The following is a 19,588-nucleotide window of genomic DNA, read 5'->3' on the forward strand; positions in this document are numbered from 1 at the left end:
GGTATTTAAAAAGGAGAAACTCCTGAGTAGGAAGTAGATGTACTGCAGGCGGCATCAACGCTGCCTCGACCGCTTCTGCCACACCTCCACTCCACCCTCAGCCTACATGGAACCTAGTGCTCCGCCTCAGGCTGCTGAAACTCCCAACCGCCTTGATGTTTGAACCCTGATTCCGGCAAGTTTTCTTAACTCCACTTTTCCCAGAGGGCCTAGGGTCTGTTTGGCCCCCACTGACTGCCCACAGGTTGCAGTGCAACACCTATTCCTTAATTCTTTAGCTTCTTTCCCCCCTTTACTTCCTGTCCCCCCTCTCTTATTCTCATCTCCCCCCTTCTTTCCTCACCCCTCACACCTTTTATTTTTTTCCTCCTCTAAATGGACGTATTGCAAAACAAGCATTGGCATAGCCATTAGGTCTCGCCTTTGGGACGTTATGTGTTTAGCCAGAACTTTGGCTATGTTTTAGAACATTGTGGCTGCTGTGCATCATGTTGAAAAGTGATAATAAAAATTGATGGTTAAACGTTTTTAGCCCCACAGATAAATGGACGAAGAGCGGGACAAAGAGAAGCAGGTGCAAAGAAAGAGCAAGAGTTACACAAAACGCCTAGAACTCGCAAACCGACACCAAAGCACTTAACACATCAGGTAACACTTAACAGGTGACGCGTGCTTGGGAGGAACACTCAAGGCAACAGTCGCAGCCGAAGGACCAAAGAGCGGTTGAATGAAGCGGCTTTGCATGACTGTGGCCCTGTGATCCTGGGCAGCTCCGGTTACTCCGATCTCACTAGCAGACGCTGCAGGGGCTTGGATCAGGTGAACTCAACTCAACAGAAAACCGGGAGACTCGACGCCGCGCGCTCCTCCCCAGCCCGTATCCGTGGGGCCGAGGTGTAAAACAATCACCAACACCGACCTCTTAATTTCGCTCAAGGTTCACCGCTCATTTGGAGAGGGGATAACAGCCCGGTCCATAATTAGTGTCACTCGGATAGCCACCCACAAGGGTGGGGACCCTCTCTACTAGGCTTACATAACGTCTACTTGTAAAGCACACTTTCACTCAAAGGTAATCATTTTAATCAGCTCAGAAGGATGAAAGGCCGCCAGAACGCACTGAGATTCGAGCATGGGACCATGAGGTCATCACAGATTCACGGAGTCAGTTCACAAGTCTAGACACCAGACGAGGCTTCCAGCACACTCCTTTTACCCAGCACACTCCTTTTACCCAGCACACTCTTTGTTACTTTACTCCATCTCGACCTCTTGCTGGCTTTGACAACGGGGTAATAAGGGAGAGCCACATAAGTAAACAAGCATTTGCAATGCAAATAGGTCTCGCATTTGTGAGTTTGAGCTACTGACTTTATAAATGGCAATGTTTTTTACCTACGCCTTTTATTTTTGGAGTGAATGTATGCAGTGTGCAAAATCCCTTGGAAAGGTCCTGCACTTTGTAATAAATATATTGAAAAAGACGCAAAGTGTGGATTGTGTCAACAATTGCTTGGCACGTACCTCATGGGTGAAGTGTCACCACACATGCACACCGTGGTGCTTTACTAATGCAAAACTCATTAGTAAAAGTAGTGCTTACAGACTAAACAACGCGATCGGATCGGAGCATGTGAATTCGAATCCCGGCTTCTCTTTCATTTTCTAGACTATTTGACTCACTCTCCTGCATCTTGGTTATCCCCCAAACACTGGGAGGCAATGAAGTTTGCCAAGGGGGCGGGGGGCAGGGGGGCTTCAGGGGTACATGAAAATGCATTCATTGCCTAGTTGTCAAAGGTCGCCCGGTGCTATCAGATAAAAGAGTGTAGATTTCATTAAGATATTAAGAGTACTTTGCACGCATCTATGAGATTAACTAAACAAAATGCTAGAATGCGTGTCAGTTTTCACAGTGTTTTAGATAGTACTGGTTGCTCAGTTTTATTGCATTCATTTTTGTATTTTCTCTTTTAAACAGCATCCAAAGTAGGTTACCTAACCCCAAAACCCTGAGTTGGTAAAAGACCCATAGAAGGGAGTGCTTTACAGTTGAGCAAATGTGTCTAAATGTAATTTTGGTAGTGCCATGGAATGATAAGCCAATGAGGCACTTGGTGAGCAGGTATTTAATTACACGTTCAAAACGTACGGTATTGTGGCTGTTGTTTGTTTGTACAAAACCACTTCTCTGAATGTGTTTATTAACACAGAGGTTCATCTACCAGACAGTGCTCACAGAGGGACGACTAAAGCACAGCACAAAATGTATTCATTTATCCTGAGTGTGAAGACACCCGGAAGGCTTAGGTGCCTGCCCAGAGAGGCTAGGGATCCCAGCGCTTCTACAGACTCTGCCGTGCTCCTCTGCACCAGCAGGGCCCAGCTCACAATCTGCCGCTTCTGCTAAGAATAGGTGAGGGGGATGAGGTTGGAGCATGCGGGAGTCGCCGGCAGAGTTCCAGGTTATTGAAAGTGATGATTCTAACGTGAGGCAATTGTGACTGACTTTGTCTGTTTGTCTGCACCGGTCTGTTTCTTTACCATCTACCGGGCTCACTGCCATTCATCTCTCTTTGTTAGAGGTGCACGAGCCAATATATTAATTAACAGGTAGAGCCAGCAGGAGACAAGCCAAGCATATATGAGCCAGTGGGTGAGCCGTGAAAATGATCTTCATGTTAATCATACAGTAAAGATGATATAAATGTGCGATAATGTCCCTTCAGAATTCAAAAAAGTGCATTTCTTTAGCACGTCACCTCAGTACACAAGATTATAGCACTGAATCGAGAGGAAGTTATTAAAAGTGCTCGTTTTAAGCATGAGTTAAAACACTGATGCTCCTCCCGCCCGACAACAATGTCATTTGCGAACTAGGAGGCGTCAGTTGCCTTGCATACCCTGAATGTTGCCTAGAGTCTTATTATATTTAGAGTAACATTAAAATCTAGTTCATTAAACACAAGAAGTTTTTGTACAGCACACATCTTGAACTCACATATTTCAAAGTGGCAATAATAAAGATGAAAATGGAAGTTCTGGCAGGCAAGAAAACACGAACGGGGGAGGGTGAGAAGTCACAGACACAGGGAGGGGGCGGTGGGCAAAATAGAGTTAGGAGAAAAGGGGCCAATAGCCTTGGAAGGATACAAATGATGAATGAGGGACTAACAAGCCTCAAACCAATCGGAGGCAGCATTTAAGACAAAAGCCAATGGGCAGAGAGTGGGTGGAGCTTCCATGAAGCTTACACACTACGGTATATAATGCATGTCTCGCAAAGCGAAGGCAGTGCATTCGCGCCGCAACGCTAGGCAAGACCTAAAAGAAAATAGTGTCAGGAGTAAAGGGGCCAATAACCGTGGAAGGATAGAAATGATGAATTAGAAGGGACTAACAAGCCTCAAACCAATCGGAAGGCAGCATTTAAGACAAAAGCCAATGGGCAGAGAGTAGGCGGAGAGTGGGCCGGGGTTCCATGAAGCTTCCACACTACAGTATATACTGCATGCCTCGCAAAGCAATGGCAGCGCATTCGAGCTGCAACACTAGGTGAGACCTAATAAAAGGGAATGACTGGTACTGGACAAGGAACAAGCAAAGGGAGGAGCAGAGATGAAGTGCTGGTTAATTGTTTTTAGTCCAACAGATCAATGGCGGAAGAACGGGACAAAGAGAGGAAGGCGCAAAGAAAAAGCAAGAGTGACAAAGCACCTAGAACTCGCAACCCAACACCAAAACCCTTAACACATCAGGTAATACTTAACAGGTGACGCATGCATGGGAACACTCAAGGCAACAGTCGCAGCCGAAGGACCAAAGAGCGGTGAATGAAGCGACTTCACATGACTGTGGCCCTGTGATACTGGGCAGCTCCGGTTACTCCAATCTCACTAGCAGACGCTGCAGGTGATCGGATCAGGTGAACTCAGCTCTACAGCAAACTGGGAGACTCGATGCCCTGCGCTACTCCCCAGCGCATACCCGTGGGGCCGAGGTGTAAAACAATCACCAACACCGACCTCTTAATTTTGCTCAAGGTTCACCGCTCATTAGGAGAGGGGATAATAGCCCGGTCCATAATTAGTGTCACTCGGATAGCCACCCACAGCGAGTGGCACTTACCAGAACTTAAAGTGAGCATCAAAAGTAGGTCAACCCTGCCCATCACAAGGCAACACGTGGGTGATAAATGCAAACCACCAGGTTCACATATCCTATAGAGCAAGTAGGGCATAAACTGTCTAAGACCCTACAGCGCCTATTCCACCATGAGAAAAAAAAGTGCCATTGCGCAAGCATGCCATCTCTCCAACAAATTATACCTCTATTCTTAGAAATAATCATTTGGGGCATCAGGGTTTACTTTAGTGATGAACTCAATAACAGTGCTATATCAGTCTTATAGAATATTTACATTAGACAAGGCATAAAAAGGTGCTTTATTGTTTAGAGTGGGTGGAAAACACTTTTGTGAGAAGTTGGCCTGGTATATGCTGTTCACTAATTAAAGTGGACACCTTGCACCAGTACAATTCGACTCTTATGGTAGTAGGTTTAAGACAACCTTTAAAGAAAGCTATCCTAGTGGTAGCTGTGGAGACAGCCTTCAATCTAAGGGGCAGATCTATATCGGAGATGCGCCACTTTTACGCCGCCGTTGCGTCACTTTTGTGACGCAGCGGCGGTGTAAACCCTGCGCCACGTTGCGCCATATTTACATCGGGACGCATCTATGGAGATGCGTCACGATGTAAAGCCCTGCGCCACGTAAAACCTGCGTCAGGTTTCACGTGGGCGTGTCGACGGAGGGGGGGGCGTTCCGTCGCAGGAACGCCCCTGAAAAGTGACTCAGTCAAATCTATAAGGTTTGACTGAGTCACTTTCCCAACGCTGATGCGCCAAAACCCTGCGCCTGCTTGAAGCAGGCGTAAGGCTTGACGCACCATGTTAGGGATAGGGTAGGTTGAAACAGTGCTGGAGTTGCGTCGCGCTTGCGACGCAACTGAAGCACTGCGCCAACCTTACGCCATCGGATGCGTCACGCATCTGTTTATTCCTGCGCCATGATGCGCCGCATTGTAAATGCGGCGCATCATGTGTGGCGCAAGGGTAAACTTGCGTGACGCATCATTCCTGGCGCATCCTTGCTGATTTGCAGGGATGCGCCAGGCAACATAAATCTGCCCCCATGTCTTTAGAGGAATGTAAAGCAGCTTGTTTTACCATATAATCTCTTGAATTACCAAATGAAAGGACACCACTCAGGTATATATATCAAATATATATGTATTTATTACTAAACAACTCTCTGCTAATCTCTTTATGAGATTAGAAGGCAGGAACATATGCATAAATCAATGTTTCACAATAAATTAAGCACAAATATGGCTGGGGCCCTAGGGGCGTACCAGACCTTGGGGCAGATCTATATCGGAGATGCGCCACTTTTACGCCGCCGTTGCGTCACTTTTGTGACGCAGCGGCGGTGTAAACCCTGCGCCACGTTGCGCCATATTTACATCGGGACGCATCTATGGAGATGCGTCACGATGTAAAGCCCTGCGCCACGTAAAACCTGCGTCAGGTTTCACGTGGGCGTGTCGACGGAGGGGGGGGCGTTCCGTCGCAGGAACGCCCCTGAAAAGTGACTCAGTCAAATCTATAAGATTTGACTGAGTCACTTTCCCAACGCTGATGCGCCAAAACCCTGCGCCTGCTTGAAGCAGGCGTAAGGCTTGACGCACCATGTTAGGGATAGGGTAGGTTGGAACAGTGCTGGAGTTGCGTCGCGCTTGCGACGCAACTGAAGCACTGCGCCAACCTTACGCCATCGGATGCGTCACGCATCTGTTTATTCCTGCGCCATGATGCGCCGCATTGTAAATGCGGCGCATCATGTGTGGCGCAAGGGTAAACTTGCGTGACGCATCATTCCTGGCGCATCCTTGCTGATTTGCAGGGATGCGCCAGGCAACATAAATCTGCCCCCATATATCTAAAAAGAGACTTAGAGATAACGACTTGCAAAGGGGCAAGGCCTAGGGCCTTCAGAGACATTGGGGCCTCACAAAACCACCCAAGGCAGGTAAGTAAAGGACCCACGGGGGACGCCTGCAGTGTGTTAACACAGCCGCGAATCCCTATTGACTTCAATGGAGCAAGTCGCAAATGGAAATTAAGAGTTTAAGGATACTTCGGGAGAGTCTTCAAGCAAGTCAATTACAGGGTAAGTAGTTCTAGAGCCAACACCCACAGGAGCACCATAGTGCTGGAGTTACCTCACCCAGGGAAGCCGGGTGCATAGGTGTCTTTTGGTGTCGGGTCGCGGCATCGTTTTCAATAGGAGCCAATGAAGACTTGCTGCTTGTGAAGACAGGAGAAGTGTCCGGTGGAATCGAAGCCTGGATTCAGAAGAAGGAAGACCTGAAAGCAGAGGGGACAGTGTTCAAAGTCACTTGGCAGTTACCAGGGGCAAGGAAGATGGATGCCCACAGTCGTCGGGTGTCAGGTAGTCCACGGGTGTCTTGACTCTTCAGCCACGAGGTCCAGGAGGCGTCGATGATGACCAGGAGCTGGATTCGGCGTGTCCCACAAAGTCTTCAGCTTACTGCGGTGTCGGTGACCAGATTGGTGCCAACAAGCTTTGGTAACAGTAAGTCTCATGGAAAGGACAAAAAGTCAGCGGTGCAGACAAGCAAGGTCTGGGGGACTCACCCAGCAAGGGTAAGTCAGGGCAGGCCTGGAGCAATCAGGGGAGCCCTTTGGAACTGTAGAAAGTCTTCAGGGGACCCACAAGCCAATCGGCAAGGGATCGCAAAGACGCCTTAGGAGGATCCACTCAACAGGGACCTATGGTCACTCGGGATGGGGTAGGCCTCTGATCTTTGGAGGGATCCCTGCTAGAGGCTTGGACCACACGTGGGCCAATGCACAGGTTCATAGAATGTCGTGAAGGGGTTGCACTCAAAAATAGTGCAAGGTACCCAGGGATTGCGGTTCCTCATCACTCGTGGGGTCCACTGGCCTTAGCGTCGCGGGGTCTCATGATGGCCTGGGAGAAGTCAGGAAATCCTCTTCCTGGGCTGCAGGGACTTCAGGATCCGGCGGGAGCGGTGGAGTTTGCGGCCGTTGTTTGTAGTTTTTGGTGCGTGCCAAGCAGGGGAGTCACTCCTTGACTCCAAGAGAGATTCTTCCATCTTCCAGAGGTAGTGGAATGTAGAAGGTCCAGCATTCATCTTCAGAGCGTTGTCCAGGGGTATCTAGTTTGCAATGGCAAGGGTTCCCTAACTTATACTAGACGGAAGGGAGGGACGAGCTCTAAGACCCCACCTATAGGAGGGTCAGGGGAGTGGGTGTTTACACCCACTTCCCTTTGTCCAGTTGCGTGCCAGAGCAGGGGCAGGTAGCCCCTGAGCCGGTTTGAACTGGTGTAGGCACAGAGGAGCCTACTGCTCCCCCAGTGCAGGTCTTCAAAGCACTCCAGGAGTGCACCCGCCCAGCCCCAATACACTAAACCCTGTCTGGGAGGTGGTCACACCTCCCTGTGACAGGATACGTATTGTTGGGCCTCCTCCACTGCGAGTTTCAGTCATCAGCAGGAGGGCAGGCCAGTGTCTGTGACTGGTGGCATCCATTTTGTGATGCCAGGGCTCTTCAGGATGCTACCGCGTTTCCACAGTAGGTACATGTCTATCCCTCTAGAAGGGTGGGATCATACTCCCACACCAGTTACTGGTGTGGGGGTATGATTCCAAAGCGTTTGACACCAAACAGAACATGTTTTGATGCAGCCATTCCGGAGTTAGCATTTACCACAAGATTATAATGCACTTAAGAGTATATGGTTTGACCGCATTCACAAACAGCCCCAGACTGACGGATAACTCCCCGATTCAATTACTTGATTTAAAATGGGTGTTAAATGTCTGCTAATAGACCCAGAAACCACATGCATAACAGTTGGTGGACACGGATCCTTCAGGGACTGTGACTTGGTGGATAGCAGGATTTTATTAACTTCAATAGAAGTAAGTACGCTGAAAGTGTTAAAATGACAAGGTAATAAAGGCAGACCAAAGAGATATACCCAATGATATCATTATAACCATCCAACTAGGGTTCGTCTATTACGTCGCTGAGGTGGAGGAGGCCTTAGGGCAGGGTATTTGCTTGAAAGCCCATGGCCCAGATGGGGTCCCCCTTGACCTTTTTAAAAGAAATCCAAGTCTATTGGCACTTTTACTTACAAATGCCTTTAAAGCATCCATTATTGTCACTTTGCCCGCATCTTGGAAGGAGGCAATAGTGGTCCCTGTTTTTAAAAAGGGCAATGGGAACGGTCCAGCATGCTATAGGCCTTTTTAATTGATTGATGCCGCAGCTAAAGTACTGGGTAGGGTCCTCCTTGCCCGCTTAGAAGATGGGGCCCCCACTACAGGAATTATATCTAACACACAATATGGTTGAAGGAGGGGGATGGGCATGACTGAGCAATGTCTTAATTTGTCTCTAATTGTTGTAAGCACATGAGGACCAGGAAGGGCTTCATCCACCTGGCCTTCATGGACTTATCTAGTGCCTTTGACACTGTTAATCGGGATAAATTGTGGGCCATTATGGAAGTCATGGGTGTCGAAAAGGCATTAGTAATCCTCCTGCGTAGGTTTCACACCAATACTATCATTACCATAAGACATGGCAATAAATTGAAAAAAACTCATCCAATTATCTCGACAGCGGGTGTCCGGCAAGGATGTATCCTAGTCCCATTCCTGCTTTTCTATTAATCAGGGAGCTTGACTTCCCCAAAATTGGCAATAAACCGGTTCCTTTGGTATCGTATGCACACAGTACAGTTTTACTGGCAAGGACAGCCATAAGCTTACAGAAATCCTTTGACACTTTTACTGATTTTATGTCTTCCCTAGATCTTAAAATCGATTTATCAAGTCATATATAATGGTATGTGGCCCTAAGATTATAAAAACAAAAACTTTCACTTTACAGGGTAAAAGGATAGAAAAAGCAAATGTTTTTTTTGTATTTGGGTAATTTATTTAATAATCAACTGAGTTGGAGACCACTTTTAACCATTAAAGCACAACAGACTAGTAGGGCAGTAGGTGCTCTATTTAGAGTTGCTTGTAAATTGGGACATAAACCTATAAAGGAATTAATCACTCTCTCTATCGCAACTCTCTATCAGGGATGAGGTTTAGGGATACAACAAAAGCCAACAGCTTCAAGGAATTGAGAATAAATTTACCAAACGATTGCTGATGACCCCGATTAGTGCCCCCACCCAATTTTGTCATCAGGAACTGGGTCTAGAGTTCCTAGAAGATTGCATAGGCAGCGCCCCCCCTATTTTTATGGACCAAGATTTGGCTCTCAGATGACCTAATGTTTTCTAGAGCAGTCATCAAAGATTGTCTAAACCTGGAAAATGCCCTAAAGATACCTGGCTCCATTATCTGAAGGAAAGATTCCATGAAATTGGTTTAGGATATCTTTTTGAAAACCCTGAAAGCATCCCACCTAATGCTAAGGCTCTTATCAAAGAGGCGCACCGCTTTAGGGGTAATAGGCATCGATCATCACTCAGGCGATAGGGGAGTGTCCCACCTGTCTCCTGCCCCTCTGCAATTTTATTTAACTTTCTCTACTAATTCTCAGTTCAGATTTTATCTAACAAGATCCAGCTTACGCACTGTGCACTTTCTGTTGGCATTCCCTCGCCAAGAAGGGTGGTCGGACAAACTTACGCCTTGCCCATGCAATAATTATTCCAGCCAAAGCACGTTGCACTTTGTATTATTTTGCACTTTATATTAATCATTGAGAACAATATTTTTGCTTCCATTATTAAGGAATATCTGCCCTTGTTCATATATTTATGGTTATAATTTCCTACACCCATTGGCTACCGCAGAAATTTGTATTGTGGTAGCGAATTATATAAAGTGCTCTATTGTAATTAGAAAGAGATATGAGTGAACCCATATAAAATCACTAGTGCATTATTTTCACGTTAAAATTGACTGTTGTATTCAAATAACAATATGCTGCTGTAAGTTTATGAATTGTTTTTTTCTTTTTATAGTGATTGTTTTATGAACTGAAGCATTTTATTGGCTTTGTCAAACTTTTATGGTTCTCTGAACCAAAATAAAGTTACTCTTGACTTTGCTTCAGCCACAGAGCAAGGCGGGAGCTCACATTACCAGGCCTCTTTTAACAACAAATCATGTGTGCAAAGATGAGAAAGAAGTTTCTCATAGAAATATCACATTGTGAAATAATGTTACATACTTTGGTACAGTTGTATCAACAATAAGTTTCATGCTTTTTAAAAAGGTTCAGTACTGTTTATCCAAACTGTAATTAAGCTCTGGTGCACGTGGTCTTAAAGACTTCCTGACCTGACTCACGTGAGTCAATTCATTTCCTATTGTTTTCTTACAACTGCAACAATTCTGAGCGAAGTTCAACTTTTTACTTAGAACATCATTTAATGACTGAGGTTGATCCAGTTCAAGTTTGAGCAATTCTCCAAGAGTATGAAGAGCAACCTGTTATGAACAAAAACACCCTGAGATAGGAGACAGTGGTGTTTTTTCCTTAGTACTGGTTAAGCCCACTTACAGTGTTGCAGCTTGCATGGGTAGATGTTTCCTAATAGAAACAAGAGACTTGGATCGCTTCCTTCCTTATTCACGAGATAAACACAGTGAATCCGCCTGACACCCTTCTCCTGTGAGCAGAAGAGCATCATCTGCTACTACCCCAGAGATCGTCCCTCAGCACCACCCGATTCAACACCTATCTAACCCCCCTCTCAAATATCGTCAGATCCCACGGACTCAGCATTATATCATACGTGGACAACACACAACTCATCCTCTCACTCACCGAAGACCCCCCACAACCAGAACAAACTTCCGCAATGCCATAACCAGTGTCGCTGAATGGATGAGAAATAACTGCTTAAAATTCAATTTTGACAAGACGGAAGTACTAAACTTCAGGAATAACAGCTTCCATTGGGACGACAGCTGGTGCCCCTCCAAGCTTAGACCCACACCAACGGACCATGCCACGCACGCCCGGCATCATCCTCAATGAAAAACTCATCATTAAGTTTCTAATCAACACAGTTGGCTCCTCCTGTTTCCACACCTTCCGCATGCTCCACAGAATATTTAGCTGGATCAACACCAGAAAGACCGTCACCCAGGCCTGTATTACCAGCCAGCTAGACTACGGCTCTCTACTCCGGCATCTCCACTCACCTCCTCAAAGGACTCAGATGATACAGAATGCAGCAGCCAGACTCGTACTCAACCTTCCCAAACTAACCCACATCACCCTCCACCTAAAGAACCTCCACTGGCTCCCCATCCAGAAGAGATGTCAGTTCAAGCTGCTCACACACGCCTACAAAGTTCCACACAATCAAAGACCGGCTTCCCTCAACTACTGAGTAAACTTCCACCTTCGCGCCACACACCTTCGTTCCCCCGCCCTGAGCTTCACTCATATCCCCACATCTGTTGCACCCTCAACGATGTTCATGCCTTCTCCTACATCGCTGCTAAGACCTGGACCGATCTACCCCTCCACCTCCATACTGCTCCCTCTCTGGCGGACTTCAGAGGCAGCCTCAAGACCTGGCTATTTGACTAAGACCTGTAAAATCTCAGCGATCGGATACCTCCTGGGATGATAGTGCTGCGCTATACAACATTTTTTGATCGATTCATTGATTGTCTTGAGGTCCTATCCTGTGCTTTATTTAAAATCCCTGTTTATTTAATTCCATGTGAGAGCATTAGAAGTATTTCGGTGTGGTATACTTTGAGTATGGATACTATTTCTTTCTCTGGTATTGCACCAATTATTTCTAGTGATGCACAAGTCTTAGCAGGATGTGCCGCCTGATCTCATGAACATGAGACTATAATACATTACACATTCAGAATATATCAGACTGTACTCTCATCATCATCAGAATTTAAAAGCTCTGCTGCCTTGTTGGCCCATTTGGAATATCACAAACTGCTGTGTCATGTGACCCTATTCACAATATCACAAACTATGTGTGTTGAGGTGTGAGATCGTCACCTTAGGGACTCCTTGGATGAGATACTTGCATGTGTGGTCACATTAACCTGAATTGCACAGCTAATACCTAAACGTCTGTGAGAATTTAAAATTGTTTGTGGAAACTGATATCCTTCTGTCTGTTCTTATGTTTTGCAGGATGTTAGAAGCACCCTGGACAGGTACGTTTTGTTTATTGTCCTCCTCTCAGTGTGTAAGAGCAGGTCTGGCTGCAGTGTGGAAATGTCATTACTGAGCTCACAGAAATCCACTCTGCTGCCAGAGTAATACTACCTCACACAATTATTATATATAGATCACCTCATAGCTAATCTCCCATCTTTTAAACAGTGCTGAGGCCCCCTGGCTTGTTCTCAAAACACCCACAGTCTTTAAAAACTATTTCATTCTAAGAAACATTAGTTGAGTTTTCAAAAAATGACCTTGATACTCTTTAAACTCCTAGGGCCATATTCATGAGGAGCTATCGCCGAATTAATTGCACTTTATCGCAACCAAAGTCGTGATAAATTTACCTCCCCATTCACAAGCTGATGCTAACAGCCCACAGCATCAGTTTACCCGCGATAGCAGCCGCAAAAAACATTGCCACAGAGGATACCCTCAACTATCGCTAATGAGAATAGGCTTTCCCGTGCCAAAAGCAGCAACAACACCACGCCTCAACATTCTCAACGACCAGACAGATCGGCGATAAGAACACAAAACCGGCGAAAGGCGTGTTAGCACCAGGAAATCTACACCTGCTCTGACCTGGTGTAAAGTCGGATGGCAGCCAGCACCACAAAAGGGAGACCAACCCAGGGCCACATCGGAAGTGCAACAGATGCCATCGAGTCACACATCGTGCGGCCAGGACACCCAAGAGGGCCACAACACCCACCGACACCACCCCCCGAACCACCCCTTCCTGGCATACTCCCTCAACAAAGATATGCCACATCAACTTCACAAAAACATGTACAAAATATTCTGAATGATGTCGCACAATCACAACAGTTGATATGCATGTGTCGACACAGAATGAGCATCACACATTCACTTCTGAAGCAATAAAAATGTTTTTATTGAAATGAACACCGAAATCAAATGAAAACACATGGCGGCTCCCCGCGGGACTGTCCGTAGGTCACAGCCTGCAAGACAAAAAACATGATGAGAAGGTGTGTCCTGCGCACATCAAAGGACAGAGAGAGAGTGAAGGAGAGAGAGAGAAGAAGAGAGGGAGAGAGAGAGAGAAGAAGAGAGGGGGAGAGAGAGAGAAGAAGAGAGAGAGAGAAGGAGAGAGAGAGAGAGAGAGAAGAAGAGAGGGGGAGAGTGAGAGAGAGAGAGAGAGAGAGAAGAAGAGAGGGAGAGAGAGAGAGACAAGAAGAGAGGGAGAGAGATAGAGAGTGAGAAGAAGAGAGGAGGGAGAGAGAGAGAAGAAGAGAGGGAGAGTAAGAGAGAGAATAAGAGGGAGAATTGCCCCTGCGCACCCAGGCCACACAGCTTACCTGCTGCCACCGGTGTGTTTCCAACCACTTGCCGGCATGTAGTGCAGTCCATTAGGTCACAGATCTGAGTCAGAGCTGTCATCTGAAACAGAGTCCAGATACATGACGGGCACAGTACACACACTCGCACAAGACAAAAGCGCCTACCCGCCCATGCACACCCAGGCATAGGCATCACAAAGGCACCCGCCGCCCACGGAGCATGCCTGCCCATGCACACCCAGGCCTCACTGCCCACCTTCCGCCAATGGCGTGTAGACTGGATGTCCCACCACGTGCCTCTGCAAGCCACAAGCCCGGAGCCCGCAGACATGGCACCCTCCACACCATGCAGCCACGCTCTGCAGGCCACCAGGTCTCACGTGTGTCTGGGTCTTGAATGCTCCATGGCTGTGGACATACCAGTGCACCCGGCAACATCGCAGGCTGCACACCCGCTCAGTTTTGCTCTGTTCAGCATTACATACATCAATTGTGTGTCTTTTGCACACCCAATCAGCCCAATAGGTGCCACTAAGTCTGTGACCCCGACACGAGGCCGCGTGGCAGTAGGCCTGCGCTGCCCGCTGGCTCTGGCCTACACTGCGGTCCAGCAGGGCACATGAAACCTGAGTTGCCCGGACCGCCAGGGCAGGGCATCATCGCAGGGTGCCCACCCGCTCAGCAGCTTAAGGTGCCACTGACTCAGTGCACCCAAAGTCACCGTCCCATGGTGGGGTGCTTGCGCCTGCCACAATGCGCCGGATGCAACTAACCATGTGCAACCCCAGTCAGCGCCACGTGGTGGTCAGCCCTTGCCGTACGCAGGCCTGGGTTGCCACTAACCCTGTGCAACCCCATTCAGCGCCTCGTGGTGGTCGGCCCATGCGGTACACATGCCTGGGTTGCCACTAACCCTGTGCAACCCCAGTCAGCACCACATGGTGGTCGGCCCGTCCCGTACCCAGGCCTGGGATCCCACTAACCCTGTGCACAACAAAACTCTTGTGGCCTTTATGATTGGGAACTGTGACGTCCATCATCCAGTCACCACGGGAAGAGGAGAATATGACGTTGTTGGCCGCTTATGTGGGCGGAGTGACAGGGCCTGTGACGCCTGTGCCGGATGGGTGTGGTGTGCGTGCAAACCTGCCCTCAGGGAGTGGCTGTGACATGCTGACAACTAGACCAGTGACCTGCACACCACCAGCTAGTATGGCTGTGATGGGTAGCAATGAGGGCCCCCCCTCGGAACACAAGTGGAGTGATCTGGCCTGCCGTACGCCAGACCAGCGCAGGACTTGCCACAATGACAAGTGGGCTCTGGGCATGGTTCAGTCCATGTCGGGACAAGAAAGTGAGTGATGTGTGTGTCCCAGTTGTAGTGTCCACGGGAACTGGTACACAAAATGCAATGTAGCACCCTTTGACTGGCATCCCACAGGATACGCATCATTGAGGCAAGGGAAATCACTGTCCCTACATTTATCCACACATGCATACATGACTGATGATAGACATGACACAGCAGTGCGTCAATGGATGTTTATTGCACATCCAGTGCAGTAATGCTGCTGGAGTGTTTCAGGGCAATGGCCAGCACACTAAACAATGTGGGCCCGTGGAGGGCCAGCCAGAGTCCATCTGGGAATGACAAGTCCTGCTGAAGGAAAGGGTACAGTCTGCAGCCTTGTCGCCGTGTCATTGGGCATCAATCCAGAAGTGTCAGTCCATGTCGCTGTCCAAGGTGAGTGCATCGGAGAGTATCGTGGGTCAGTGGAAGGTCATGAGGCCATGTGCGGGACCAAGCAGACACAGGCCAGGTGGTGGTGATGAATGCTAGTGCCTGGTCCTTCTGACCACAGTCCCATCCACGTCCTCATCCCCGGGTGTGTGCCCTGCCCCACCTGTGGGTGTTGCAGAATCGGCTGCCGTACTGTGTGCCACTGACACATTAAGGGCCTGAGTGGATATGGCTGCCGCACTGGGAGGCAATGACACACCAGGGGGCGGGGATGTGGATGGTGTGGGCGCAGCAACATTTATCAACGCCACACCTTGTGGCGGCAGTGCCATGGTGAAGGTCAGTAGGGCATGATAGATCCCAGCTACATTTCAATGATGTGCAGCGGTGGCTGCCATCTTTTCCGCCTCAATCCGCACCATGTCCTCCATGAGCCTCCATATGTGTGCCAGCTCATGGCTGGCATGGCGGAGCCACTCTGAGCAGACAGGTGTTCTTCTCTCCGCGCCATGACTCCAGCGATGTCAGTCAGGGCTCGTTTGGAGACCATGGGGCGGACATAGACACCCAATGATGGCGTCTAGTTTGGCAGCCATGATGCCGAAGCCCACCCTCACCTGCTCAGTCGTCTCCATCTGGTACTCCACCACACGGCTTTGGAAGGCCATGTTATGTTCCTGGAGGTCTTTGGAGGGTGCCGAGGCTGTGGGTGCCTCCTGCTGGGTGGTTTGGGTGGTGTGGGGGTCTCATCGATGTAGCTGGGCTGCCCTCAGCCTGGAGGTGAGTGGCGGATGAGGTCAATGATGTCTTGAATGGTTTGGGCATCGATGCTGGTGTTGTCCTCCTCGTCATACGTGAAGAGTGTCTGGGACTGCTTTGCAGGAGGTGTTGACGGTGCTCCTGTGATGTGAAGGGGAGATGGTGTATTACAATGTGTCCACATGTGTGTAGACGCATGGTACAGGTTGACATTCAGACAGCACGGCATTGTACATTGTGACAGTCTGAAGATCTGGGAGATGACCCAGAGTCATTGTGGGTGTGCACTGTGCTCTGCTTGATTGCGCATGTGTGCCATTGTGCCCATCTCCACCTGTCCCCCCAGTACGTGGTGGTCACTCACTCTGTTGTGTTGTGTCCTGTCGAGCAGTGTCCGGTACCCCGACTCCGGCCACAGTCTCCACACTGAGGACTGTCGACACCAGCTCCTCCATGTCATCTGGGTCCAGCTGTGGTGCTGGGCCCCCACCTCCAGTCTGCGTTGCTACCTTCTGGTTGGCGGAGAGTTTCTCCATGGTCTTCTGCTTGATGTCATTTCATCGCCTCTTGACCTCGTCCACTGTCCTCTTGTGCTCTCCGGTGGCAGTCACCTTGTCGACGATGTCCCGCCATATTGCAGTTTTGGTGCCCAGTGACACGTTGGCGGTGACGAAGAGTTGTTGATGGTGTTCCATCACCTCTGTGACTCCTGTTCGCCAGTGGATTGAACTTTGTCTTCCTCGTCTTCTTGTCCTTGCCCTTCCCTGTCCCCGAGGTCCCAGGCTGGTCGTCCGGGGTGCTTGTGGGGTTGCGCTCGTCCTCTGAACCTGCTCCGGCTGCGTCCATGGTGCTTGGGTGTAGGTCAGTTTGTGTGTGGGTGTTTTTTCTGCTTTTATGGAGATTTTTCCCACCTGCCAGGTGTGTGTTGCAGGCCTGGAGCTGCTTGTCACTGATTTCCTCATCGCGCTTTGGCCCATCGCAGGTTTTTTGGTGTTGTGGTTTGTGTTTTTATCTCCATCAAAGTGGTTTTATCACAGACATTGTCCCCGGTTTCGGCAGACTATCGCATGCTACCGCCTTGTTGTGAATCCCACGTTGTCACGGGGTTATTTTTCCATGATAGACAGCGTTATTGAAAGTTGCGTTACGCTACTCTTGCGGTAGTTATCACACGTTCTTGTAAATATACCCTCTAGTCTTATGAAAATACCCCCTGAATCCAGGGAAACGCTCTTGTCTCCAGGAAAAGCACCCTTGTCCAAAGAAACGACCTCAAATTTTCCATATTCCACAGTCCTTAAAACCTCCTTCCATACTTTTTGATGCCAATGACAATCCTCAAAGATCTTTCTAGTGGTTTGAAATATCATTGGAATTGTCTAAAACCCGAATCCTCTCCTAAACCTGTCTCATACTTTAGTATGGAGCCTGTGTAGGGCTCTATAGGGCTTACAAACCTAGTTTTATGCCCCAGTTTAAGGAACATACAAAATGTATTGCATGTTCCTATGTGACTGCAAGTGGCCCCAGTACCCAGAGTTAAATCACTATCAACAATTAAAGAGGTCCCAATTTTGAAAGGTTTTCAGGGTAATTAGAAGCTGAATGAAAGAAACTTATTCTGAAACAATGATGACGGGTATAGTATAGATACTTGTACTAAACTTGTTCAAACTGATGCAAAGTGATGTGGTTGCTGAGTCCCAATATTTTATTACATTTGTTATTCAGGCTTAATATTTCATATTCAGAGGTTTATACATAATGGCACATTCCACACAGATGCTTTATGTTCAGGAGGCTTTGCCGAAACACTTTTCACCCACTTGTGATCAACATTAGAGCTTTCCCAGGAGAAAAGCATTAGAACAGTTATTAAAATTTAAAGCACACCTCTACTCTTAAGGCGATATGTTCACCTAACACATGTGTAATGCACCGCACCTGAAGCCACCAGTTTCAGCTCCAGTGAGAAAAAGGTTTATAAATAAGAGAAGGGTGTAGAGTGCAACACCTCCTGAAAAAAGAGACAATATAAAATGGGCATGGCTTATGCCAGTATCATTCAGTGTCATAAAGCTGCACATGAAGGAATGGCACTTAGAGAAACTGCTCTGGACTAGTGAACGTAGCACTCAGCACGGAAAGGGACTTGTATCTGTCTCTGAGTCACAATCTCATGCATTTGGCCAAAATACAGGTATGAAAAAGTCTAATGGCCATTGTTAAAAATGACACTTTATCATTTCTGCACTGTTCCATGGGTTGTCAGTTTTAGTTCCTTTAATGTGGATATCAATTCCTGTGCATACTTTTCAATTTGTGCCTACTTTTATGGTGACTCATTCTTTTGTAATATCACTCCAGTCCTCAAAGGGCTCCTCCAGTCCTCGTAAACCTAACTCTGTTCCTCAGACTGCTTCTGGTGGTAAGAAACCTTTCTTCGGCCCTCAATAACTTCCCTCCAGCTCAGCGTCTGCAGGGATCAGCACCAAATCAATCTTTAAACCTCTGAAAGCGTCCAGCACCCTCACTTCTGGCATCAGAAAAGAGAGGGGGAGAGATGGAGACTAAATTATTCTGAAAGATAGAGAAGGTGAAATGAGAAAGAGATGTATAAAAAGAGACAAGGGTAGATGAACAGGAAGTGAATGAGAAGAAGAGAGAGATGCAGAGGAAGCTGTTGAGGAGGCAATCAAAAGAAACTCAGGCAAGTCCCATTTCACGTTTGGAGCTGCCCTGGAGTGAATATCCAGTGCATGTGGTTTAGGATAGTCTGAAAGCAGTTTGGGTCCTAACAGAGGAGCTAATCCTCTGATAGCGTAGAAAATGGCACCTGGGAGCAGTTCACAGCAACAAGAAATAGAAGAAAAATTGAGGCTCTATGTTAGGGAGGTGTTAGAAGCACCTAAACACAAAACCCTTGGAATGTATCCAAGGGAGGGAACTACAGGCTACGGTGTTTTCATGGTGAGCTGGTCCCCAAAACTATCAAAGGCACACACAATAGAAGCTACCCTGAAATAATGGTCACTTACATAGTGTAACAGTATCCCCAAAAAGTACGAAATGGATTGAGTGTTGGGCATCTCAAAAAATGTTCAGGACTGTCCTCACACACCATCAAGTGTCACACTTCTTCATAGGCAGTCCTCGCTCTCTAAAAACCCAGTTTGATAGAGAGCGGGCCTACACCTGGGACAGGGGGGCCCTTCTAATAATATAAGTGGGAGCCCGTGCAATAGTGATTTAAAAAACATTGTATTATCCCAAATTGTAAGGTATTACTTGGTGGTAAAAACTAGAATGTAGGAACTAGGGGAACTATTACCCCATCACCACTCTTGTCGTCAACATGTTTCTGCTGATGCTCAAGTGAGCCCATGGCATTCATCAGGATGGGATTCAGGCTCCTATCTTACAAGATTGGTTCCAAATATTGCCAATATTTTAGGGTGACCTGTGTCATCCGCTAATAAAAACT

The 19,588-nt window shown here is 47.7% G+C and overlaps 1 protein-coding gene across 1 annotated transcript in view; it reads left to right on the top strand.

Annotated features, from left to right (window-relative positions):
- Positions 1 to 19,588, top strand: part of LOC146830278 (E3 ubiquitin-protein ligase TRIM39-like) — a 210,551-nt gene that overhangs the window by 182,277 nt on the left and 8,686 nt on the right. Inside the window, exon 4 of the mRNA XM_085604036.1 lies at positions 12,268 to 12,290. Within this exon, the coding sequence (XP_085460162.1) occupies positions 12,268 to 12,290 (23 nt within the window). The remainder of the gene's footprint in view (positions 1 to 12,267; positions 12,291 to 19,588) is intronic.

Source organism: Triturus cristatus, chromosome 5_1, assembly GCF_964204655.1.
Source record: "Triturus cristatus chromosome 5_1, aTriCri1.1, whole genome shotgun sequence".
NCBI classification, from domain to species: Eukaryota; Metazoa; Chordata; class Amphibia; order Caudata; family Salamandridae; genus Triturus; species Triturus cristatus.